Source organism: Squalius cephalus (assembly GCF_949319135.1).
Source record: "Squalius cephalus genome assembly, chromosome: 3".
In the NCBI taxonomy this organism is placed as follows: domain Eukaryota; kingdom Metazoa; phylum Chordata; class Actinopteri; order Cypriniformes; family Leuciscidae; genus Squalius; species Squalius cephalus.
Window position 1 is genome coordinate 53,543,182 of NC_137124.1, and position 27,510 is coordinate 53,570,691.

Consider the following 27,510-nt stretch of genomic DNA (forward strand, 5'->3'; position numbering starts at 1 on the left):
CCTGAGTGTATTTAAGCAGTGGCTGTTAGACACAGACTCTCTCTGGGCTTGAGTAACCCACGGCTCCCCTTGGTCCGGGGCAGTGAGTAAATGCCCATCTGTCAGGGCCGCCGAGGAACGGAGACATACCATTTCTCATCCTCAGGTCCTGTCAGGGCCGTAGTGGTGAGGTACAGTCTTGCACGTCCGCCTGATATATAGCCACGGAGACTGAACAGATGACCTGCATCCTCCTCATTTGTACACTGTGACTCCGGGGACAGGTGAGACTAGCGGAATAGAGTTCTGTGTGTTCACTGTCCTAAACCCTCCAAACAACCTTCCCTACATCTCAGAGGTGAGGAGGACGATCAATATTGTATAGTTTAATAGTACTTTATCACAATGTTGCATTGTCTACTGATGCCACATATTGATTTTTACTTGTGTTTATTTTACATGGCAAGGCTTTACAGTTTCATGGGTATAACAAATTGCACTGCGTTTGAAATGACGGTTTTTGTTCTCATGTGAGAATAAATGAAAATCTATTTGTGATCATGACCATGTTAGCACACCTGTAGGTGCTGAATGTTCCACTCACATTGTGTCTCATTCAGTAATATTATTATAATTATTTAATATAAATATTTAGAGCTTCATAATTCACAGACCCTATTATTTTTACCCATGATCAGGCCCAGATGGATTTTATGGATGCGTTTTATGCGCTGATTAGGTTGGAAATCTGGTGCAGCTTAGATTTGAACATTGTTAAATGTGGTAAATAAATACAGCTAAGAGTAGTTCAGTGTTATTGATAGCTAAAGCATTATGAAATTAACTAAAATATTTTATAAACAACCATGCGAAGGTCAGGTTATGACAGACGCTGGTTATTTGATCTCAACATGGCGGCCTCCATGATATAACAAATAGAACAAATGTGAGTTTACAGCATTTTTATGAAAAGTACTTTTAATTTCTTTAGGTGTAAAACAATTATGTGGATATTATATTCTTTGTGTTTAAGTTTATTGATTGTGCACTTGCAGTTAAAAAAAAACTACTTGCAGATAATATAATATTATTAAAACTTAATAAAAATTAGATATTTAAATAATTAATAATTAGAACTAAGTCTTTCATGACTGTTTCTTAACACATTTAAATACTTTTTTTAAAGTGTTATGGTAAAAATAAACGTTTAAACTTTAAAACCAAAACTTTCGTCCGTCATAAAAAAATTCGGATCGGGTTCGATTTTCTGCGTTTTTTGAATCCGTAGCAAACATTTTGATGGTGTTTTGACAATTCAGAGCCACCGAATGACGAATACGAAAAAACGATATATGAAAATTTCGGACTCTGTGTGCAAGGACCTTTTTTCGATATTACTTTTAATAGATTTTAAATGTACTAAATTGCATCTTCATCATTCCAAATGTGTAGTTACAAATATATTTAAATACATGACATAAAAGTTTCAATAGAAATTACATTAAAGTATATTTTAGTTTACCATAAATACTTGCCAGTACATACAGCAGTACATTTTAACCATATTTCAAAGAAAATGGAAGCAATTATGAAATTACATATAAAGTTGACTTAAGTCCCACTTAAGTGGATCAAAATCTCTTTAAAGTTCAGTGGATTGCAAATATAAATTTAAACTAGGGATGCACCAATGTATCGGCCGATAAAATAAATTATTTTCACTATCGGCCATTGGTTGTTAAAAAACAGCTAATGATCAGGGCTTACAATCGGTGTCCTGTCAATCAAACGGGGGTGGAGAAACGTGTCAGACTGAAAGAATTCTCTCTCGTGTTGAATTAATACAATATCCTATATATTTCGACACTGAAGCAGCCAGTGTGATGAATATGATTTACATGTTATGTAGCAGAATAAATAGTGCGTAGACAATCACAGATGTAGAGCAGAGTGATTTTGAGGTGTCAGTGATGAAACGCCTTTATCTTTGTAAGGTGTATCATTGTGTAATTGTTCGCAGCAGAGGTTCAAGGTACAGCGAAGCTGCTAAAAATCAGAAAGCTCCTTGCAATAAAAATATCAACACGGTATTGCGGTAATAATGTATCATGTGATCCATTGTGATTTCCACTAATACGCGAGAGATTCAGTGATAGTGATGTGTTAAATACAGTATGAATGCATATTTTGAGGATGAGTGAGCATGTCCGTATCCCTGAATCAGTGTCATATTGAACTACTGTGCAATGAAAGAGTGATACTATACTAATTATAGGAGAGAAATTATACAAGTAACATAGTAGTATCAGCTCTTAGTTGTAAACCGTTCCAGACCTGATCATCTCAAATCCTATCTGTGATGTTGTAAAATGTCTTAAATGATGTCATAAATTTTACAGTTGTGCCTCAGTATCTCAGGAATATCTCATTTCAGCAAAGGTGTTTGTTGGCCAGTTGGTGGAAATCGCAGTTGAGTGGCAGCTGGACTTTTGGACTCTTCATTGGAGCTCTTCAAATGCCTAGATAAATCAAGGAAGAGAGAAAGAGAGAGAGATTACTGTCCTCACAGTGAGTTCAGGCTGGTGGCTTAAGTGCTGGCTTGATTTGGTCACTCGTTTTGTGGTAAAAACTCCTGACCTGAGTGAAGGCCCGTTCACACCAAAGACAATAACTAACAATAAAGATATAGGCCTGGTTTCACAGATAGGGCTTAGATTAAGCCAGGATCAAGGCCCTAGTTAAATTAGAACACTTAAGTAGTTTTTGTTAAACCTGCCTTAGAAAAAAAGCATTATTCTTGTGCATTCTGAGACTAAACAGTGGCACTGACATATTTTAAGATATGTTATTGCATGTAGCTTTCAGTTAAAACATCTTAAACATGCATTTTAGTCTGAGACTAGACTTAAGCCTTGTCTGTGAAACCGGGCAATAGCTTTAAAAATCGCTCTAAATTTAAAAGAATAGCAGAGCCCATGCCACAACTATAATGATAATGGCACGGAGAAACGATATTGTTGGAAACACTTTCACAATTATTTTTTTCAGCTGATGAACGATAAAAACATTGACAGCCAATCAGAATCCATCTTGCTTTAAAGAGCTTGAGCATTTAAAACGACAGACAGAACTTAAGTGCGCGTTTGTGTGAATGCCACATAATTATCATTGTTTATCGTTCATTACAGACAAACACTCATCTCATGAGAAAACCATTTCGTATGAATCCATTTTCATTTTCCATTTTCTTTAGAAAAAAGCAAGCATGCAGATAGCCACCAATTCGCCAAAACGTAAATTAGTTATGAATTGCCGAGAGTGAATTTTTGATTTGAATTGATCTTCATTTTAACAAACCTATTGATTCTTTAATCCCACACAGCAAAAACTCCAGTGTTAAAGGTATAGCGGAGGATTTTCTTTTTCCGGGTGGATCATCAAGACTATTGGTCCTCCTAAGTGTCAATCATTCTGGTGATATGTTTACGTAAGGCCGTCGGACGTGCTCGTGCACACGATTCACACGATGGCGTGCGCTCAAAACACAGGTTGGGCTTCCCACTGATGCCTCAGTCGCGAAGTTTCTACTTGACAGGTAAAGTTTGGCATGCTATTTGGAGAAATCCATTTAAAATCACTGCTAGTAAAAGTTAATGTAAGCTATGATTAGCTTGTGCACACGTTTAATAGGCGTTCCCTCTCGGGAGCAGGTAGAGTGTTGCGCATGTGCATTTTTTCAAAAAGTGGAGAGGGCGGTTATTTTCTAAAATTCGGGAAAATCCTCCGCTATACCTTTAAATGAACTCTCCTGGGAGTTTATATGGCTCCAGACTCAAGAGTGTTAAAGTGTTAAAATATGAGTTAAATTAACACTCAAGAGTGTTAAAGTTAATAAGCTAATTAAGTGATTCATTGAGTGATGATTGATCATTATTGAAGACACCTGATGTTAACAAGCAGAATCACCAAAGGAGAAAATCTCATTTTTTAAGACACCATTATGGTGATCAGTGTTTGCTTTAGTTGGGCTCTTGACCCTTAAATCATTAACTTTAGATTTAGTTTGGCTGTTGTATCTGAGTTGTAACTCTCAGATGAACAAAGAGAAAAGTTGATCAGGTGGTGTTGGTTATGTTTTGACATAATCATAATTTGACCTGCAAGATCAATCTTTTAGTCTATTCTGTTTTCAGTTGATGTGCAAATAAAGCTCTCCCAACCAATAATCGCTAAAACCTTTAGGTTTACTTTATGGGGTTAGAATTGTTGCATTATTCAAAATAAATAGATTGAATTCACAAATAAATGTAAAGTGATTCACAGAAATTAATAAAATTCACAAATAAATAAAAATGAGATTTGCAAATAAAAAAATATTTCCAAAAATTTGATTTGTCACAAACACAACTCTGCCTGACATTCATTTGTGAATCTCTTCCTGTGCATTTGTAGATCCCCGCATGCATTTGTGGATTTTGAAACACTTCTAGCGTCAAGACGTACAGACAAATCCGCAAATAAATGGACTATTTATTTGGAATAATGCAACAATTCTAACCCCATATTACTTTGTTATAAAACAAAGTCTCAGCTTTCAAATTCTGTCAATTGTTTCATGAAATTTAAACGATAAATGTCACTTTGACACTTTAACATGCTGTGACAGATTAGTTCAAATGGCACTTCCTCCTTAGTATCTTCCTCTTTACTACTATTTTTAGTAGCCTACAAAATAAACATAAATTAATATCAGAAGGTATGTCACGAAATGCTACATTTACCTCAGGAAAGCCATTCAATGCGGATAGCTTGATAGTTAGCTTAAAAAAAAAACTCTTTAGAGGAGAGAATTTAGCTAAAAATATACACTATATTACTTATTCTTTGTTTTTTACCTGTTATTTGTCATAAAGTATTTATAACAGCCAGCGTTTGAATGTTTATTTTTAACAACACATTGGAAGTAGAATCATAAAGATATCATTAGAAAGTTCAAATAAATGTGCAGTTACAATACGAGTTTTTATGAGTATTTATCATCCGCAGCTGAATTTAATAGTTTGAGCTCTGTTGTTAATTTTAACCTTGAATATTAGCGGACAGGGTTCCCTATTTTCAGCATTAGTTGAGAATGATTTGTTTACACTCTTAAAAATAAAGCTTATTATTGGCATCTATGGTTCGCTTCAACATCCATGGGGAACCTTTCCATTCCACAAAAGCTTCTTTATGGTGAAAAACATTTCTTAAGATGATTAAAATGTCACGCTAAGACCAAAAAGGTTATTTTAAGAACTGTTCAATGAAAGTTCTTTGGGGAACCAAAATGGTTCTTCTATGGCATCGCTACGAAAACCCCCTTTTGGAACCTTCATTTGTTGTGTAAGAGAGTCTAGTTGAAATATTTTTAAATGAATCAATATTGTATCAAATCAAATCAAGATCAAAATCAAATTGAGAGCTTGTAAATCGAATCAAATTGTGAAATCTGTACCAGGCCATGCTCATTAGATACTGTACTACCTCTTTCTTATTATGTCACTGAGTGGACTGCCAAGTTGCTGAACACCAAAGAGGCGACGCTAGCCTGCAAATGAAGTCACATGTTAACGCTCAGGGTTTCTGATATCAGAAAGTTGATAAGTTGTTACTGCAGCTTGGTTTTCAGTTTTGAGTTGACAAGAGTTTCAATGTTCTTTCACTGACATCAAATGCAAAGATTAATAAGAACACAGAGTTTTTCACCATATGGCCTCTTCAAATGTTGTATTCTTGTGCACGGATGTTCTTAAAATTCTGAAGAGCTTATTTATAGAGTGTTTGATTACAGATAGTTTTTTCTGAAAACACATTAGTCAGTTTCCTCAGTCCTCTCCCTCTTTAAAAAAAATCCTGCTGTGGTCATGGAACAATCTGAGGGAGTGAACATCGCTAAATGCTGACTCAAGAGACACTGCAAGGCAAAAACTGACCCTGAGTACTGGACTGGTCCTGCGTGGTTGGGTGTTTCTTTGTAGTCCTTACTCCTCCTTTTTTAGAGCTGCACGATTCTGGATAATTTGAGAATCACAATGTTTTGGTTAAAAATAGAGATCATGATTCTAAATAGACAACTAAACAAAATAACATGTAATTTACTAGAGGTTACTACAGTCATTGAATGAATTAATGATTCAATGACTCACTCATAAAGACTTCACTTGATTCATTACTGGATGAATCAGCATTTTTTGAATGAATCTCTTGAACGAATGATTCGATGACTAATTTAACAGTCACTTGTCGCCACCTACTGGTGTAACGATGTAATTGATACGATCTTCGTGTCAAGTTGCTTTCATATGTGTTTATATCTGAACTATAAACTTGCATCCCAGTACTTCTGTGATAATTAGAATTATTGTAACACATAAATAATGATACTGTGTGTTTGAAAAGACTGCGAAGCTGATTCATTCCTATTAGCCTGCATAACTATGTACTACATTATAGTACATAGTGGCATAATACTTATGTCAGTGACAGCAAAAATGCAAATTTGAATGTTCGCTGTGATCATACTTTTTAAAGGTTTTATAGGCATAGCCGAGTCTTTTGGCATTTAGGAATAAGATTGTGTGGGTGTTTGAATCGAGATCTCGATCTTTTAACGGTTAATCGTCCAGCTCTACTTCTTCTGCACCAAATTTCCTCTTGAAATGGGATCTGCTGTTGCTGTGGCTTTACAAAAATAAATCATCTGTGCTGCTGGATTTAGCCACTAATAAGGTATTGATCTGCGAGGAGCCTTAACTTTCAGGGGTAATGTTCAGGAAGTAGACGGAGAATCGTGGGCTGAGACCAGCTGAGACCTGTCTAGTGCACATGCAGACGTATTCAGACCATGTTTTGCTCATTTCAAAAATCTTGACATTTTTATTTCTTCCTGTTTTGGGAATCTGAATTATATTCATATTTACATGATATACTGTATGTTCAAAAACCTATTATGATACTTTTTGGCTCTTTTTGGCAGTGTGCGTTGTTGAATCTGTGGTCTGGTGAATGAATTGAGACAAATCAGAGAGGGCATACAATCCATTTGGAAACAAATGTGTAGCTTGTTAATAATGTCTTCGTTATTGAGATCAGTCTTTTGTGATGAACTAATACATTCATTTGAATGCAGTTGCAGGAAATAGGAAGTAACACTAACAGATCTTAGTTGACAGCATGTGTATTTTTAACATGTGACATTAATGTGATATGTCCATGTCTACTATATTTGTCACGTTTCAGCTGCATGCTTGACATAATGCTACTCATTTAGCAGATTTGTTTTTTATTTCAATGAAATGAATGTACTATTTTAGTTCGATAATGTTTTTTATTTAACATTTTGTATTTTTAGAGGATTTTATGGTACTAAATTATATTTATGGAATGGTTATGATCCATTTATTACTTGTTAATCACTTTTTTAGCATAGACCTGAAAATAAAATTTTCAACTTAAACTGTCATGAATCTTGAATTCTTTGGATCACAGACTTAAGTTTGGTCTATTTTAAAGAAGATAGTTGGAAGATTATTGCTGAAGTGAAAAAAGTGAAACTGAAAAAATATATAGAAGTTTAAGTTTATTATGAAATATAAATATCAATTTGAAAATTTTATATGAAATAGCCTCTATATTTTCCAAAACATGTTCTACTCTAAAACCATAAGTCTAAACAAGTTGTTCCAAATTTGAGAAAAAATTAGCTTGTTTGGGCGCGGTACCACACATTTCCACTAGATGAAATTCGCTTCCAATTCGTTTCCAAAGCGGTCATTTTTTACCGCAAACAGTACAAGTGTGACTTTTTTCAGGGCCATTTATCCTTTTCGAATCATGTCCATGATTTTTTTGTGTGTTCACATAGTAAGTGCTGAAACCTTTTGCCAAGTTTTGTACCATTCCGATGAAGTAAAAAAAAAAAAAAACGAAACGTAAAATGTTTCGGTCAAAAACAGCACCAGACTCAGAGGATTAAACAGGGTCTGTATTCATTTTCCTCTTACATAAAGACTCCTGATGAAAATCCCACTAACAGATTTCTCAGTCAAAGTCCATCACTTTTGTTATATGTTTGTTATTAGCGGGGCTTCATGCTGCTCTTAGCTGAGCCCTGAGTAAACCTGTATTTCCGCCCCTACTGGTCCCCCCCGCGAGCAGGCTTAATCTATGCTATGTTATATCGTTTAAACAAGCGGACCTATTCATCTTTGGTCTATACGGGGGATGTTATTTCTGAACTCTGCAGGAGTCAGATCATTTCGAGACTTTGTTCTTTGATGGAGGCCAAACTCTTTGAAGCCAGTCCATGTTGAAACTCATTGAAGAAATAAAATGGTAAAAAAGGTTCATTTGTTTCTTTAAAGGCTCATAAAGCACTAAAGCACTTTTTTTTTTTTGAGGTGATGCATATGGTCTTGTTGTACATAATGGAAGTCAAGGTAGTTTTCATTTTAAGGTGCATGCGATTTTATATTGTATTTTTATTTTTTAGCTTATTTTGTGTTAAGACTGTTTTTTATGGGTTTGAAATCAGTTTGAATCTAGATTTCAACTCATACTGTATGTCAGCAGGAACTCTTACTAATATTCATGAGACAGGTGCTTTTCCAGACAATCAGAAGTATTGGTTTGCGAATAATAATTTTCATGGTTTGAAAGTAGCTGTTGCATTTGTCTCCTGGTGTCATGCTTGCATGCTAATGATTCTAGTGTCACATCCTGTCAACATAGATGCCTTTATCTGATTGATTTTTGAAGGCAGCATAGATGTATACTTCGCTGCTTTTGATATCCCACAATCCTGTGTGTTCTATCCCGTAACAGCTGAGCTAAAAAATAAAAATGGCGTCTGAAAGTTGCGTCTTTTGTCTTTTATTTGCATATATTTAATTTTATGTAAATAATCATTTTTTCAAAATGCGTTTATTCAAATTGCTTCGAGTCAGCACAAATCTGTTAATTGTGGGAAAAATATTTTTTAAGTTTAAAAGTATGAATATGATGTGGAACAAGCAATATTCAATTAGTTTAGTGGAGATTGAAACAAATTTAATTTATTGATGATAAACAAAGCGCCCCTATGCTATTTTAAAGTTTCCTTATTTTGTTTTGAATGCCTAATATACATTGCACATCACCTCATTTCTCTAAGAGTCTGAAACAGTTTGTTCGATGATTCGGTCTCTCTAAACCCCTCCTTCCCAAGAGCCTACTCTGCTCTGATTGGTCAGATGGCCCAGTCTGTTGTGATTGGTGTAACGCTTACAGCGCGTGTCGGAAACGAAACCCCTATGATCATATCTGAATTTCAGCTCTGGATCTTCCTCAGTGCTTGATAAACGGTGATAAAAGTGATACTATGACGTCGTTTTTTTCCCGTATCAATGAGTCCTCATGCTTTTGAAGTGCATGCAAAGTGGATCTGCTTTCGTAGCCCAGAAAACAGCATCTTCTAGACATGTCGACAACATGAACCAAACCCTTCCAGTCTTCAGCTACAACTACAGTGTTTGAGGGGCAAAGTAGACGTCGGTCTTAGGCAGCCAATGAAGACCATAGGCTGGCATTATGCAAATTTGTTCAATTGTTACGTAGGTTAGTAATAGGAAATGAGACTATTCGTTTCACAATCGCTTCTTTCTTTTAGGAGACAATAACCTTATTTGACATGCACTTTGATCTTTGAAACTTTGCAGACCTTTTACATGCTATATTAAACACTGCGTGAAAGTTAATATTTAAAATAGCATAGGGGGCACTTTAAAACGAATTATGTTTATTTAGTACTATATCAGAACCTGTTTCATTTATGTATGACTGACAAATATGCATCACATTAATGGTAGTTTAGTTTGTTTAAACTGTGTAATTCAAATACATACATCTAAAATTTAGGCCTACATTTATTTTCTTTTTTTCTTTTGGACTCGATCTGCTGAAGTTTCCGTTTGGGAGGACTGAAGCTTATGAATGTGGCCTGAACATCCAGATGCATTTACACTTGGCGGAGCGTTTCAAACCTCCTCCTTTTACTGACCGTGCAAAAATGAGGGGTTTCATGAGTCTCTGTCACTCTTTCTCCCATGGCAGGACTAGTAACAGCATCATCAAGTGTAATATCAGCTGGAGGCATGAAGGCCAGAGACTATTGGATGAATCGCTTTACTGGAGGCTTTTCCAGTGTGGGCGAGCTACATCTTTGCTGTTTGGCAGCCACTTTAGTGCTGAAGACTTGCTTGCAAGGCCTGATTGGAGGACTTTTAGGGGTCCTGCTTCCACAACTGAAGGCTTTCATCTGCTCTCAGACAGACTGTTCTCCTACAATTACGGAGGATTCCTCCATGTAATTGAGCGCTTGTGTACCACATCGAAAGCATATCATGTTGGCCTCTAATGTATCTCAGTGCATTACCGCTCGGTCACACTGTTGTTCTATTAGTGGAGATTCTGGAGGAAAGTCTATTTCATATCTGTGGTCTTGTGGGTTGCACAGTTGCAGACTCTCTTTCCGTGTTTTTCCAGCTCACTCGACTGACTATGATGTCAGACAGCTGAGCTCACTGGGATTTAGCATGCTAGAATAGACTCATCTGTTTGATGATTGTACAGTCACTCGTATGTCATGGGTCATGTGATTTACTAGCACCTCCGGTTGAATGACGGGAGTGCGATCATATGGCGTGACATTCGTTTCAGGTGAATCAAGAAATGTGTCCGTGTTCACCCGTCTGCTTTAGTTTCTGGTGTAGAAACACTGACAATATGTTTGATTTGATGTTCTGTTTTGAACTGACTTACTACGAATCTTATGATTCAGGTCCTAAAAAAAGAAATGATATGAATATAATTGTAGGACCATTAAGACTTTGAACTTTTAAGACAATAGCTTTATTTGTCAAGCACTTTGATCTTTGAAACTTTGCAGACCTTTTACATTCACAAACATCTATATTACACACTGCATGAAAGGTAATATTCGATAAAAAGCATAACGGGGCACTTTAAAGTCTGGATTCATCCCAGCCACAATCTTTTCTCTTAATACTGATGTATTTGAAGTGAGCCGTTTCAGCAATGACCCTTTTGCTGAATTAGTCCTTTGTGAGTTTACTCTGTCTCTCTTTTGGGCTGGATCTTGTGTTGGTCATCCTGGAACTATCCCAGTGCCTTCTCCCACTGGCCTGAAGGTTATTGGATAGTTTGTGTGGTGTGTGTTTTGTGGTGGTGTTTCATTTGGCGTCAGCACTTTGGCATTGGTGTGTGATTAGCTCTCGTGTCACTGATTCCTATGACTCATGGAGGTGGTCATCCAGCAGAATGAGCAGAGATGTGCGGTCAGAAGTCTGCTGACTAGGCTGGCTTTTACTTTTCTTAGATGTTGGATGGAAATGGGTTTGTTGATGTAGATTTGGTGTCATTGCACGTTTCTGTGTCTGTGCATGTGACAGCAGGGTGGTGATTTTGGAAGTTATCTATCTTTTTTTTTTTTTTGATTAAATGTAATATCTGTTTATTTATATCTGTTTATTTATGTATTTGCTTTGAAATGGCATAAGGAATCATAATCTAGATAGATTTAAAGCATGTTTAAAATGTTTAAAGCAAGATGGAAAATAGTCAAAATCTAGTGTAAAATAAAAAGGGCATGTTTTTCACTAAAATGAGCAAGAAATTTGGTTAAAAATATAAATACAAAAAAATGTGCATATATATAAATACTTTTTTTTGGTTTGTATTTTTGCTAAAGCATTTTAAATAGGTAAGCAGGGATATTCAGCCAACTATAATTTTAATTTATCAGCAATAACTGATAAATGGGCCATATTAAAATTCCATATTATCTTATCTGTATGAATTATAAATAAAAAAAACTATAAAAAACTCAAATCAGTCATTTTAAATGATTCGAGTGATTTTAGGCATCATAGAATTTAATGAGATATGAAAAATTTATATTAATTTAAAAATTTGTTTAAAGATGACATTTTACAGTGTTATAAAACTTTTTAAAAAGGGTTTACATCAACTTTAATTGACCGTTAGATGACAGCAAAGGTAATCAAAATATAAATAACCACTGAAAAAAGTACTGAAATTTACAGTAAAAAACTTTAATTATAAACTGTAAGAAGTGCTTAACTGTAAAAATTACGGTAGCAACATTTACAGTAAATTTACAGTAAAATGTATATTTCATTAACTGAAATAATGTAAAATAAATAATGAATCTGTGAGCTGGTGTGGAGGCGTGGATAATCAGCAAGGGTATAGAGTTGCATTCAAGCTATTTTAAAGCATGAAGAAGAAAAAAATTCAATTCAAGTAATTTTTTTAATATGTCATTTTGGTGATCAAAGATGAGTTTTAAGGGATAAAATTGACTACATGAGGACTTTAATAGTTTTTTTTATTCTGACAACCACCTTAAAAACACAGGTGATAAAGATAAAGCCCCATGATGAATCAAGGTTCATCACAAGTAGCTTTTCGAAAAGCTGAGTTTAATACTAAAATATAGACGCACAAATACAAAACACTGTGGCAACATAGCACTAAAATAATGCAATAATCATCCATTTAACAACATAAGATAACACAAAATCCTAATGTACATAACTGATAAGAAAAAATAAACATAGTTATGTAAATGAAAAGCTATCAAATGTGAGCTGTTACACAGAGAATTCTAAATGTCAATTTACGTTTTTCACTTTAAAGTATAAGACTTGACTTGTATTTTTTTCTTTTCCAAAAACTGCACATTGAACAGTATTTTACTTTAAATTGAAATGTCCCATTTGATCTATAACAGTTTTCCACCGTATAAATGGAACTTACTGTTAACCAATTAACAGGTTTTTACTGTAGTATTTTTACAGTCTTTTACCATTAATATTATGATTTTATAAATGCAGAAATAAATACTATCGACCAATACCGCTAAAATGGCCAAATTCAGCCCAATAACTGAAATGGTGGCAATATATGGTGCATCCCTAAAACCATCACATACATTGTTACCAAAACTCATTGCAAATATATCATAAATATTATATATATATATTTATTTATTTTCTCATAGAGCTTTCATTCTGGATTTGGCCTCTGGCGCCCACACAGAAATGCCTCTCCATAGTCCTTCAGCAGAGCTGGAGCTGTCAGTGATCAGACAGTCAGTCCTGCCTCACTCAGGCTGTCAGCTCTGTCTGTTGTTCCTCAGCAGCTTTCCAGACAGCATATCCCCTCACCGAGTCTGATCCGCTGACCCTCATCTCAAAAGAGCTTCAACAAAGAGCCATCAGCGAGTGGTTAGTCTCTTGAGACACTCTCTCTGTATTAGTGCTCGCACTGCTCCTCATGAAGTTATAGGTTATAGAAGGATGTAAGGGAAGAAGAGTCGTCGTCTGCCCTTTGTGCTAGTCTGACCGGCAGTAAACCTGAGAGTATTGCCCATATCCGAGCCGGGACCTCGTTTTTGATGTGCCCTTCAGAGGAGCTGAAGAGGAGTACATTATGTAATTAGATGGAGCAAAGCAAGTTTAATGTGACAAAAGCCTGACTAAATCATCAGGCTAACTGGAACATCTGGAGCACAGTCTTTTGAGGTGTTCAACTATAGTTTGAGCTGTATTTCTAAAGCATTTCTGCCCAATTTCATTGTTTATTTGTGTGGGTTTCTACCATATTAAGCTGTACTCTCTATGTGTGTCACAAAATATTGCCAAGTAGGGCTGCACGATATATTGTTTTAGCATCGATATCGCGATGTGCACATTCTCGATAGTCACATTGCAGGATGCGCAGAGATCTTAGTTGATCGGTTCTGGTTTGAAACGCATGTGATTCACGGATTAATTGCAAAGTTTAACCCTCATAGAGTTAAAGTTTATCATTTGCATGTGTTTTTAAGTCCCGTCACGAACACGTGCATGCAAAATCAAGTCAAGAAGCCCATCTTGGCGAGTATACTCGGTTATGTGTTGTAAACAACTGAGAAAGAAAACGGATGCGTATCATTATATTGGATCCGTGCAGTCGTCTTAAAGTGACAGCACTAAAAGATCTTTAACAAAGATTAATTATTAATTTTAACAATTAATTATATTTCATTTATACCATGAATACGGTGTTATTTTACATTTGATTATTTAATGTCTGTACCTGAATACAGTTAGATTTACCTGAAAAACATAAAGCACTGCTTATTTCATTTACTTATTTCAGTCGTTATTGTTAACTAAAACTATTAAAATCGTTTTAATTGAAATGAAGATTACTGAAATTGAAATGTAGAATACTGTCACATACAATTTTTACAAAAGATAGTAGGAAGCACACTGTATGTACTGCATAATGTGCACAGTATTCATTAAGCATGCCCAGTTCCTCTTATTACAGACATTTCCAGCCAAACTCACGCTAGCGCTCGAGTCAGAAGTTGATAATGTCGGGCAACTCAAACAGAACAATGTTTTAAAAGCATCACAGTGTCACAGCGTTGACAGTCTTCAGGAGGTCAACCTACGCATGGTTTGCTTAGAGCTGGTCTTATTAAGCTGGAATAGGAGACAGTATTTTAATATCCAGAATGTTACATACTTCACCATTAAGAGGAATGAGATTGTGCTATTGATGTTAATTCACTCAGAAATGAACAAGTTTTGTGAAGTTTACACTCAATTTTAGATCTAATGTGATTGGTTAACAACTGCATAATGATTGCAAAATGTCTTCTTTCACCATCGAGTTGTTCTACAATTACAAGTTATACTGGTTAATGATTGAGCCATCTGATGGCCTGTCTGCATGTAAGATATTACTATCTTTTTCTACTTCATACTTGCTGCTGCCAATGGAGAGTGTATGTGTGTACGTGTATGACTATGATCTGACCAATACATGTGACATGGTTTACCGCCAGCCCTATTAACCCTGTTTCCACGTCCCACAGCGAGCTCGCACTTCACACTACATATGGTCTTCATTAGCACATGAATGAATGTGCACGTGTGTGTGTGTGTGTGTGTGTGTGTGTGTGGGTGTTTATGTGTGTGGGATGTTCAGACAGTTGCTCCTTAGGAAGTTCTGTCATGTGCATACGCTAGTATGCAAAATTACTTCAGACTAGTGTTGTCACGGTATCAAAATTTCAGTAGTTGGTACCAATACCAGTAAAATTTCATGGATCTGCGTACCAATTTCTGTACCAATGCAAAAACTGTTAAATTAAGTACTTAAAAAAAAAAAAAAAAAAAATCCTCATTTTGTCATGTCAATTGTTAAAGGTAGGGTAGGCAATTTCGGGAGAGGCTAGCAATAGCAAGCTAGCTTTGATAGCATGAGATCCCACCCTCCCTTCAGAGCGTCTCCAAAGCCACGCCTCCTTTAAAACACATGAACGGCAGAGTCTTCAAAGCGTTACAAGACGAGAGATGTAATTAAATTACCTCATGTCTCAAAGCACATAACATTACAATAATAATAAATGTAAACAATTTACAGAGCTCTTACTTGTACCACTTGACTGCTGCAGATTAATTTTGGCATTGATTGTGTTGACATAGAAATGCATAAATCCGAGTCTGAGGACGTGAACCGCTCCGTGTAGAACGTCATGCTGAGAACGTAGAACAACAAATACATATGTTGACAGGCGGATAGGACATTGTATAATTTCATTCTAACCTTTTTCGTCCTGAGATTTCTACATGAGATATATGTACATGTTTTAATATGTAGACCACTTCAATTATTGATTGCTATCAGTATGTGAATAAAGGCTACGTGTACATTAATCCGGATACATTTGATAACGGCGGTTTCGTTTAAAAACGCTCTCCGTCCACACTGGCGTTTTCAGGCGTTTCAGTGTGGATGAGAAACTTTTGAAAAACGTCTGAAAACGCTAAATTCACCTTTACTGCGCATGCGTAAAACCCCACAAAAGATCACTGAAATGATTCAGATGGAAAAATAAATGAAGTTATCGCGCAATTCTTCTGACAGGATAATTTTATTTAGTAAAATATCTCACCATTCACTGATGCGGTCCAGGTCGCACGCAGTTACCATATGTTTGGTCTAAAACGCTAAATCTGCTCTCATGTATTGCCGCAGGACAGCAAATGTGAGTAAATTCTGTCATCTTTGCAGGACTGTGATATGAAGAGTGTGCAATGTAGAATATTTTTAGCACCAGTGTGAAAGTGATTAGTCTAACAGGCACAATACTGGTATAAACATGAATATCTATTGGTACAATATGCGTCACATGACTAAATTTACGTCATCGTTTTTAAATACCACCGGTTTCACAGTCCACACTACAACGTGAAAATGGCGTTTTCAAATGTATCCACTTTGGAGTGCGTTTTCAAAAAATCTTCGTTTTCATTAATAAAAACGCTGTCTCAGTGTGGACGGAAGGCCAAAACGGAGAGAAAAATATTAATTAGTGTGGACTAATTAGTGTGGAGATAAATTAGTGTGGACATGGCCAAAGTTTCAACCTTACCTTTAAGTGGGGTTTTCAGCGGTGTTAAGCGGATTCTGACTAACTTATTGACTAACACCTCTGATAGGGTAATTGCATTCACGTGCTCAACAGATGTGATTGTGATTGGCTGCCATTCACAATGCTTGTAAAACACTCTGTACACATAGAAACCTTTGAGGCTCAGAGAGCGCTCAAACAAACATCACATCATTGCCCCAAAACACAAATCAACCCAGCAAACGCACAGAAAGAATCATGCTGACAACCACACAGATCACCTTTGCATTGTGGCATCGACTTCTGCATGGTAAAAAATATACCCGTTTAGTTTGAGAAGTGCAATCTGTACTGTGAGCGGCAGTGGGTTGATTGCTGTGCGTCTGTGTGTGTGTCCGTACAGAGAAACCGGTGAACGCAGACCAGCAGGAGCGGACTCTTCTGAAGGGCGTGTTCAGCGTCAGGAAGGGGAAGACACAGCTCCATAAATGGGCCGAGCGGCAGGTCATCCTCTGCGGGACCTGTCTTATCGTGGCCTCTGTCAAGGACAGCCTGACTGGCAAGATGCACATCCTACCCCTGGTCGGGGGAAAGGTAGGGGTTCACAGACACCCACACACACATCAGGATCCGAGAACAGATAACAGAGAGCAGATGCATCAACACAGCTGTGAATGAATGAGAATGAGGAGGGAAGGGAGAGAGAAGGACAAATGCCAACAGGGCCGGAGTGGGGCCACTTTTTAGCCCGGGAGTTTCAGGCCCAAGACCGGCCCACTTTTTCCATGATGGAATTCCAAATTAGCAATTAATGTAGTTTGTATTAATACCATGGGTTAACAAATAATGTAGCTTAAAGGTTAAATAATAATTCACTTAGACTTTAAGCAATTGCGACTTTATTTCACACAATTCTGACTTTATATTTCGCAATTCTGACTTTATAACACGCAATTGCGACTTTATATCACACAATTCTGACTCTATAGCCTATCTTGCAGTTCTGACTTTATAACACGCAATTGCGACTTTATATCACACAATTATGACTCTATATCGACTTTATTTCACACAATTCTGACTTTATATCTCGCAATTCTGACTTTATAACACGCAATTGCGACTTTATTTCACGCAATTCTGACTTTATATCTCGCAATTCTGAGAAATAAAGTCAGAATTGTGAGATGTAAACTCGCAATTGTGAGATAAAAAGTCGCAATTATCTTTTAAAATGTTTTATTCTGTGACAGAAACCAGCTTCCATACCTCCTGGCCTCTTCCTCCCATCCATCCTCCCTGACGCGTACCGTTACGGTAGGGCCGGCCCAGCTATCGGTAGGCGCCGGTGGTGCCGCGGTAGCCTACCTGAGAAAACGTTTTGGAAAAGACGGGCTATATGGACCCAACCAACTCTATAGGAGGGGAGGGGAGAACTCCCTCACATGGTACAACCCATGCAGAGGCTGCGCTCTGCGGTGTCAGAATGCGGAACGTGTGTAGCCTAATGTAACTAACGTGACATTGAAATGTGAAAAAAAAAATAATAAATAAATAAAAATCTCGACCGGCCCAAAAGTGAAGCGGCCCACCGGGAATTCTCCCGATTCTCCCGATTACCCACTCCGGGCCTGAATGCCAATCAGACTTTTCTGTCTAACCTTTGTTAAAGTCGGCACGAAACAGAAGTCGCAATAGTCTTTTCTTCCTTATTGTGATGTATATCTAGGGTTGGGAAACGAAAATCAATTCCAATTCTGGAAGAATGGTTGGATGGTTCTGGTTTGCTATTGGTGGATCTCATGTGAGTGACAGGTTGTCTCGCCCTCACACCAGTAAACGCATCATCAGAGAAGAGATGTCGCTGCAAGTTATTTTGATTAAAGGGGGCGCATGGATTTAAAACAATGTGCACGGATAAATCATTTATAATAAACACTGCAATATTCCATAAAAACAATAATTCTCAATTTTGATTTCATGGTGACTCTAAGGAATATTCCGGGTTTTCGGCTTCATGTAAATGGACAGTACAGTATGTGTGTCATGCTGTTGATTACCACAGGCAATACTTTCAGCTCGCAGTCATTTCAGTTTCAATTTACAGTAATACACTTCAATATGATGTCTAGTATTCAAGCAGCCCAGAGGGTTTAAAAGCAGAAATGTGTTTTTGTTAAAGCACTTACATGAATTCTTCTGTCAAAATGAATGTTTGTTACTGGAGTTGTGAATTTCAAAATCATCTTTTGGAAGCAGAACTGGTGGAGAAACTTCTAGTTATGTGTTACTCTTGTAGTGTGCTAATTGTATTGAGTATGCACTGATAGTGTACTTCAAATCTTAAATTAATATTTACAAAAAACTGGACTTGATAATAATGAAACAAAAGTGCACTTAAAGGGTTAGTTCACCCAAAAATGAAAATTCTGTCATTAATCACTCACCCTCATGTTGTTCCAATCCCGTAAGACTTTCGTTCATCTTCGGAGCACAAATTAAGAGAGCTGTCTCACTCATTCATAGGCTTCTAGGCAATTTTATTCTGCTGGTCCTGGCAGAATAGGTTTAGGTCGGGGTTAAAATGCTAACGTGAGCGCTAAGTGGACCAGGACTAAACGTTTTGTTTTTGTTTTTGGTTCGGACCAAATGAACCAAGTGAACCGAACTACAAATGTACACCCTAAATGTACTAAATTGCAACTTCATAATTACTTACGTATTCAAATATGTGACCTAGGATGACAAGTTTCAATAAAAATTACATTTAAAGTATATTTTTGTTTGCCATAAATGCTTGTCAGTACATTCGGCAGTACACTTTAACCATATTTAAAAGACAATAGAAGTAATCACAAAATTAAATAAAGATGTGCTTAAGTCCTACTTAAGTGGTCACAAAACGTTCAACTAATTGCATTTAATATAAATTTAAACTATAATACATTTGAAACATTGAGTTCACACTTAAAGGGATGGTTCACCCAAAAATGAAAATTCTGTCATCATTTCCTTGCCCTCATGTTGTTCCAAACCTGTATGAGTTTCTTTCTTCTGCTGAACACAAAAGAAGATATTTTGAAGAATGTTGGTAACCAGACAGTTGACGGCACCCATTGACTTCCATAGTAGGAAAAAAAAATCAATGGGTGCCGTCAACTGTCTGGTTACCAACATTCTTCAAAATGAATTATTTTGTGTTCAACAGAAGAAAAAAAATCTCATACAGGTTTTGAACAAAATGAGGGCAAGTAAATGATGACAACTTTCATTTTTGGGTGAACAATCCCTTTAAGTGTATTATTTCTGTAATCTCAGAGACAATACATATTTAGGTTGATATAGAGTGAGTGCTGGATTTACTGATAGGTTAGCCTTTTGCCAAGGTTCATAAGTGTTTTTTTCAAAGCACATAGTGTCTTCATTACCCACAGAGTTGACATGCTCGTTTCTTGGCTCAGGTGGAAGAGGTGAAGAGGAGACAGCACTGTCTGATGTTCAGCTCCGCCGGCCCGCAGGCCCAGACCTACTACGTTAACTTCGACACGCTGGCCGACTACCAGCGCTGGCATCGGCAGGCTTCTAAAGTGAGTGATGTGCTTTATCTAATCTAGACATGCATTAAGATTTCATTAGGAAACCCACAGTGATTCAACAGCGGATCAGAGTTTTCTCTTCTATCGCTTTTCCAATAAATCCCCCTCACGGATGGTACGTGTTTGTATTTTGGGTACGGAGGGACACACCGTACCGACCGCCTGCAGTGAACAGCTGAAACAGCTGTCTTGTGTTTTAAACACACAAGTTTATTGTCCCGAACTTGTTTGTTTCTTTTTTGTTCGGCTTCCCTGTGTTCTGTTAGTCCTCGTTTGTCTTAATCACCAATTAATTGGCATTCCAAACTCTGGCTGCGTGTCTGGAGTCTAATGAGGTCTGACCATCTCTGGAGATCACAGCTAACTCCCCTACACCAGAAACTTCCTGAATTATGCAAAACGCGCTCTAAACGATTGTGTGTGAGGGTGATCCTGAGGTAACAGGCTGTTTGAGGTGGCATGATAGATGAGAAACAGAGCGTTTGTGTGTTTTGTGTGTGTGTGGGGGTTGTGTGTTATTGTGTGTGTGTGTGTGTGTGTGTGTGTGCTTAATGTGCATCACTACAGCCGCTGTGCTGTGAGGTCTGACTGGCTCAGTAATAAAAGAGCCTTTCAATCCAGTCCAAATCATTGTTGACTAAAGCTAAATTTCCTAACAATCATTTTCATGAACTGAAATAAAGCTGAAATAAAATACTAATATTAGATGGAAAATGTTGCCTTGGCAATTAACTGAAATAAAGTTGAAGTTTAAGCTTAAGTTTACTTTTTACAATTATAAAATTGTAAGAAAAAAAAAAGAAAAGAAAAAGCTAAATATAAATATATATATATATATATATATATATATATATATATATATATATATATATATATATATATATATATATATATATATATATATATATATATATATATAATTCATAAATATTACTTAAATGGCACCAGACATCCAGGGATCAGTGGCAATAAAAATAATATTTACAAACCATGTGCAAATGTGCAAGAACTTTGAAAATGTCAAGTGGTGTGACTATTAAGTAAAACAGCAATAACATATTTTCCTTACACCTTGAATACATTTCTGAAAATAATTTTCTTTTTTCTTCAAATATCATTATTAATTTGTTTTTTGGTAATATTAGTAATATTTTGAAGCAAAAAATGCTTTGAAGATTCATAATATATGCAAAAAATCATTTATTTGTGGTAACATTAGTAATATTTTAAACCATAAATGCTTTACTACTTTGAATATTTCTTATAATAATAATAATAATAATAATAATAATAATAAAGATTACTCCAAACTATACCTGTTTCACATGCTACTGTCTTTTTCAGCTTCTTATTGACTCCTTTTTCTTCTTGTTTTGACTAAATGACTAAATGCCTGGCAACTAATTTTAGTTTAGAAATTGAAAACATGTTCATCATAAGACCTGTATTCTGGTTAATGAATGAATGAATGAATGAATGAATGAATGAAATTTAAATTAATCTGGTAAATGTCTGTATGAATGGCATTTTATTAATATGTTTTTAAAATGAATTAATAGACGTAGACACACAAATCTGAGCATGACGTCATTGACCCTTCACATTAGTCCGTCCCACGGTGAATGAACCAGCACGCTCAGATTCTGTTCCAGTGACGTAATGACAGTGTGCTTCATTTCACTGATGCGAGTTTGGCTCATGCGGCAGTGCCTGAATGATGTCACCGATAAGCTCTTCAGCCGTTCTCAAGCAGTGTTTTTGCACTTTTAAAATCTGATCGAATAAGCCATGTTTTAACATAAATGATAAAACAAGTTATAAAGTAATTGCTATATAGATTGGCGACTGTAAACAGCCTACATTTAGGCTATTAAAATATTTATTGACGAAAAATTAACCCTGAAAAGTCTGACATATAAAATAAAAGTCAAAAATATCTTAAAAGAAAGGAACAGGAACCCTAAGACTATATATATATATATATATAGTGCCGTACAAAAGTTTGTGATCAATAAAATTTTTATGTGTTTAAAAGAAGTCTCTTCTGCTCACCAAGGCTTTTTTTTTTTTTTTTTTTTTTTTTTTTTAATAAAAAAAAAAAAAAAGATTACTATTTTTAATCAAATAAATGCAGCCTTGGTGACCAGAAGAGACTTATTTTAAAAACATTTTATATCTATATATCTATCTATCTATATATCTCAAATATGGAGTCCTCACTATATCATATCAGCTTATTTATAACATAGTTATTATGTTTATTAAATTGTTATTTTTTTTATTTACTGGTCATATTAAATTATAAAAATGATATATTTTTACTCATATTTAATGTCATTAACTATTTTGTTGCGTAACGTTGGTTGTCTTTTATCATTGTTCCACCATTTTATTCAAGCAATGAACCATTCTAGTCAAACGCCTTGCAAATACATTGATTTCCCTAAGGTTTTATGTCATGCCTAACCTTATTTTGATATTACCATTATGAGATCATTGGATTTGTATAGGCTGCCGCAGAATGCTGATCGTGTTGATGAGGCGTGTATTTCCACATTGTCATGTAGGTGGTGTCTCAGACTATAAGTCTGGTGGATTTATCCTGCTACAGTCTGGAGGAAGTGCCCGAGTATCTCTTCTACTGCCAGGACGTCACACACCTCAACCTACGGCACAACTTCGTGAGGCTGGACGGCCCTGGAGGACTCATCAACTTTAACAGGTGAATTTACAGCATTCAGCTTTAGATGGTTTGGCTGCTGTGTGTATATTGTGGACAGAAAAGCAGCTCTAGGAATTCATTTCTGTTTTCCTGCCAGATGTACTTCAGAAAAATACCTTTCTTCAATGCTATTTACATAATTACAAACTTGTGCATAAATTTAGGCTGTTGTTTCCGTTGGGATGCGGTCTCTTGTTGCGCTGCCATGCACACGGAGAAGAGCTATTTATTCTGTACATGCACTTATGTCAATGACAGTGTGACAGTCTGTGCAAATACAAGCAATAAGAGCATCACGAAATGGGAACTTACAGAGGGGATGATGCTATCGCATGTTAATCAGTAACTATGATTAGTGGTGTTTAAATCGGTACGGTTATCATTAGATGGGCCATTGGACACAGCAGTAAATGGGCCATGTATATTTCTTCATGCAAAAGACTCTGTTCATGGTCATATTTCACCCCAAAATCAAGAGAACAATCATTTTAATGATATTTTTGTGAATATTATTTTTTTTATAGTTTATTAAACCTATAATTTAATTTTTTTTAAATGTGCATATGTGTAGCTTAAGATTATTCAGATACCCAAACTTGGCAAAAATATGCAATTTGGTGCTGATATTTATATGGCCAAAAATAAGATGAGATTTTGATCAATTGTAATATATGCATTTTATGTCAGTAGTCTGTTTTACTGTTATAAAGCTTTACAAATATCAGTTGTCACTTTATATCTGTCTTAAGATAATATTTAAATGCTTATAGTTTCTGATAAAGGCTCTGTAGTTTTTATTGTAGGAAGCAAACCATATAATCCAGTGCAGTACAAGAGGTGAACAAATAAACGTTGATGTATCATATTTGATACTCACATTTTAACATGATTTAAAAAAAAAAATGCTGTATAATCAAGTATTTTAAAGTTTTTTCAGTCCATTAGTGTTTATCTTGAAATATTACAGTAACACTTTACAATAAGGTTTCATTAGTTAACATTAGTTAACTCTTAAAGTCCCCCCATGTTGTTTATATATCTATGTATTAAGGTTGACATGAAATAAGAATGAATACTTCTATCCAATTTTCATTTCAACATTTGCTATTACATTATTAAAATCAAAATGTGTTTGTTAACATTAGGTAATGCACTGTGAATGAACATGAACAAACAATATAAAAACAGTACAGATTATATAAAGGTAGACATTTTTAGAATTATACTAAAGGGCTTTAACTTGCTAAAAAAGTATAAACTACCGATCAGACAACAGAAGGCATGTAGCAGATTGTGTACAACAGGTTTTTAATCATGTTGATAATTTAGAGGCCTTAGAAATTTGTGTATCAAATATGATACAGTAGGCTTTATAAGGTTAAGCTTCTTATTTCTTGTTGATTTTGGAGGGAAATATATATATATATATATAACCCAGACATTTTTGCCTCATGTAAGAAGCTTCTCTGCCATGTTACTACTTTCACAGAGAGCTTTCACACATGCTTGCTCCATTATGCCTCTCCTTTCTGGTCTTTTCTCTCTCTCTCTCTCTCTCTCTCTCTCTCTCTCTCTCTCTCTCTCTCTCTCTCTCTCTCTCTCTCTCTCTCTCTCTCTGCTCATCTCAGCTGTGACATATATTTAGTAACTGTGTGTGGTGGGTGGTGCAGGATGCGTAGGATGATGGTGGTGGTGGGGTGATGTGTGTGTGTGTGTGTGTGCGTGTGTGTGAGAGGCGAAAGCTCAGCGTATGTTCTGATTCAGGCTGCCACCTTCACGGCTGTGTCATTGCTTTACCTCCCAACCACAACAGTCATTGACTGGCTCATTCTTAACATGCACATCGGACCACATATAGCCACATATTTAGGTTTCGTGTTATAGACATTTTTGTGTCGCTGCAAGATGCCTCGCTCAGGGGTGTTTGTCGTGTCAGGCGGTTGCTCTGGGCTGGATGAGTGCTCTTTGGCAGTCATTCGTCCATGAAGAGCCCCGTCTGACAGCGTCATTTGCCTGTGGTAACAAGGATACAAAAGCCATTGAGCCAGTTAAAGGAAACAGGAGTGTGGGAAATTGGGCAGGAGAGACCAGGAAGATCGTGCAATGATGTCATTTAGTTTGAAACGATTTGATACAAAACGATACAATATGATATCATACTACTTTATTAATCCTCAAAGGGAAATGAAACTGTTATAGCAGCAAACACACACACACACACACACACACACACACACACACACACACACACACACACACACACACGTACGCCAATAAAACAATGTACAATGTTGGAGAGATACTTTGGGAGTAAAAGTAATTTATACAGCGAGTAGTTATTTTATTAGTTAGTATGTTTTTTTTTTTTTTGAAAGAGAGAAATTAATACTTTTATTCAGCAAGGACACAATGGATTGATCAAGAGTGACAGTAAAGACATTTATAATGTGACAAAAATACTTATTTTTCAAATAAATGCTGTTCTTTTCAACTTTCTATTCATCAGAGTATCCTGTAAAATGTATCATGTTATCCACCAAAAATATTAAGCAGCACAACTGTTTACAACATTGATGATAAAAAAGAAATGGGAAGTTTGTAAGATTTTATGTTTTTGAAAGCAGTCTCTTATGCTTACCAAGGCTCCATTTATTTGATCAAAAATAGAAACAACATAAAAACAGCAATATTGTGAAATATTATTACAATTTAAAATAACTCTTTTTTTTATTTTAATATATATTAAAATATAATTTATTCGTATGACACAAAGCTGAATTTTCAGCATCATTACTCCAGTCTTCAGTGTCACATGATCCTTCAGAAATCATTGTAATATATTGCATATCCAAATTCTTATTATTATAATCAATATTCAACAGTCATGCTGCCTAATATTTTTGTGGAAATTGTGATGTACTTTTTCTTTAGGATTCTTTAATAAACTTTATTTCATTTATTTGAAATAAAAATATTTTGTAACATTGTGAATTTAAAGTGTCCTTGCTGAATAAAAGTATTCATTTCTGATTTTTCTGACATCTAACTTTCATTTTTATGATTTTATGACTTGAACATGTAATAATGAAGAGATTAATTGTATATATGGCAGATTACTTATTTAGATTTTTAATATTTATAGAAGGCCCGCAAAACTCACTGAAAGTCTCCCCATGGGATAATAAAGATGACTACTAAATTGGTCTTCCAGAAGACATATTGTCTACATTTGGATCAAAACTGTCAGACATCTCCATTGCACATGTCTCTTTACTTAATTTGTCTCCAGGGAGCTCCTTTATAGAAATTTACCATGGGAACCATAGTTTCTGCTTAAATACCACATATGAGGATTCACTGATTGACACCTCGTATGGTCATGTGTTGGCTGTACGGTTACAATGGTGATTTCTAACAGTTGCTGGCCTTATATACAGTATCTCACAAAAGTGAGTACACCCCTCACATTTCAGCAAACATTTTAGTATATCTTCTCAAGGGACAATACTATAGAAATTAAACTTGGATATATTTTAGATTAGTCAATGTGCTGCTTGTATAGCAGTATATATTTACTGTCCTCTGAAAATAACTCAACATACAGCCATTATTGTCAAAATAGCTGGCAACAAAAGTGAGTACACCCTAAGTGAACATCTCAAAACTGTGTCAAAAGTGTCAATATTTTGTGTGAGCACCATTGTTATCTAGCACTGCCTTAATCCTCCTGGGCATGGAGTTAGGGTCAGAGCTGCACAGGTTGTTGCTGGGATCCTCTTCCACTCCTCCATAATGACATGTGCTGGATGTTAGACACATCTCCATCTTCCGCTTGAGGACGCCCCACAGGTGCTCAATAGGGTTCAGACCTGGATAAATACTTGGCCACTCCATCACCTTCAGCTTCCTCAGCAAGACAGTTGTCATCTTGGCGGTGTGTTTGGGGGTCGTTATCATGCCGTTCGGCCCAGTTTCTGAAGGGAGGGCATCATGTTCTGCTTCAGAATGTCGCAGTACATGTTGGAATCCATGTTTCCCTCAATGAAACTCAGCTCCCCAGTACCAGCAGCACTCATGCAGCCCCAGACCATGATGCTACCACCACCATGCTTGACTGTAGGCAAGACACAATTTTCTTGGTACTCCTTACCAGGGCGTCGCCACACATTCTGGACACCATCTGAACCACTTAAGTTTATATTGGTCTCATCAGGCCACAGGACATGGTTCCAGTAATTCATGCTCTTGGACAGGTTGCTTTTAGCAAACTGTTTGTGGGCTTTCTTGTGAGCCAGCTTCAGAAGAGGCTTCCTTCTGGGACGACGGCCATGCAAACCGACTTGTTGCAGTGTGTGGTGTATGGTCTGAGCACAGACAAGCTGACCTTCCACTTCTGCAACATCTAAAGCAATGCTCGCAGCACTTATGCGTCTGTTTTTTGAAGCCAGCTTCTGCACCTGACGCACAACACGAGGACTCAACTTTTTTGATTGACCCTCGCGAGGCCTGTTCCAAGTGGAAACCCGTCTTGGAAAACCTCTGTATGACCCTGGCCTGTACTGTAACTCAGTTTCAGGGTGTTACCAATCTTCTTATAGCCTAAGGCCATCTTTGTGGAGAGCAACAATTCTAATTCTCAAATCCTTAGAGAGTTCTTTGCCATGAGGTGCCATATTGAACAT

At 36.3% G+C, this 27,510-nt stretch overlaps 1 protein-coding gene across 1 annotated transcript in view; it reads left to right on the forward strand.

Annotated features, from left to right (window-relative positions):
- Positions 1–27,510, forward strand: part of phlpp2 (PH domain and leucine rich repeat protein phosphatase 2) — a 64,098-nt gene that overhangs the window by 14,936 nt on the left and 21,652 nt on the right. Inside the window, exons 4-6 of the mRNA XM_079865452.1 lie at positions 16,914–17,104; positions 19,972–20,097; positions 22,674–22,828. Coding sequence (XP_079721578.1) covers positions 16,914–17,104; positions 19,972–20,097; positions 22,674–22,828 — 472 coding nt within the window. The remainder of the gene's footprint in view (positions 1–16,913; positions 17,105–19,971; positions 20,098–22,673; positions 22,829–27,510) is intronic.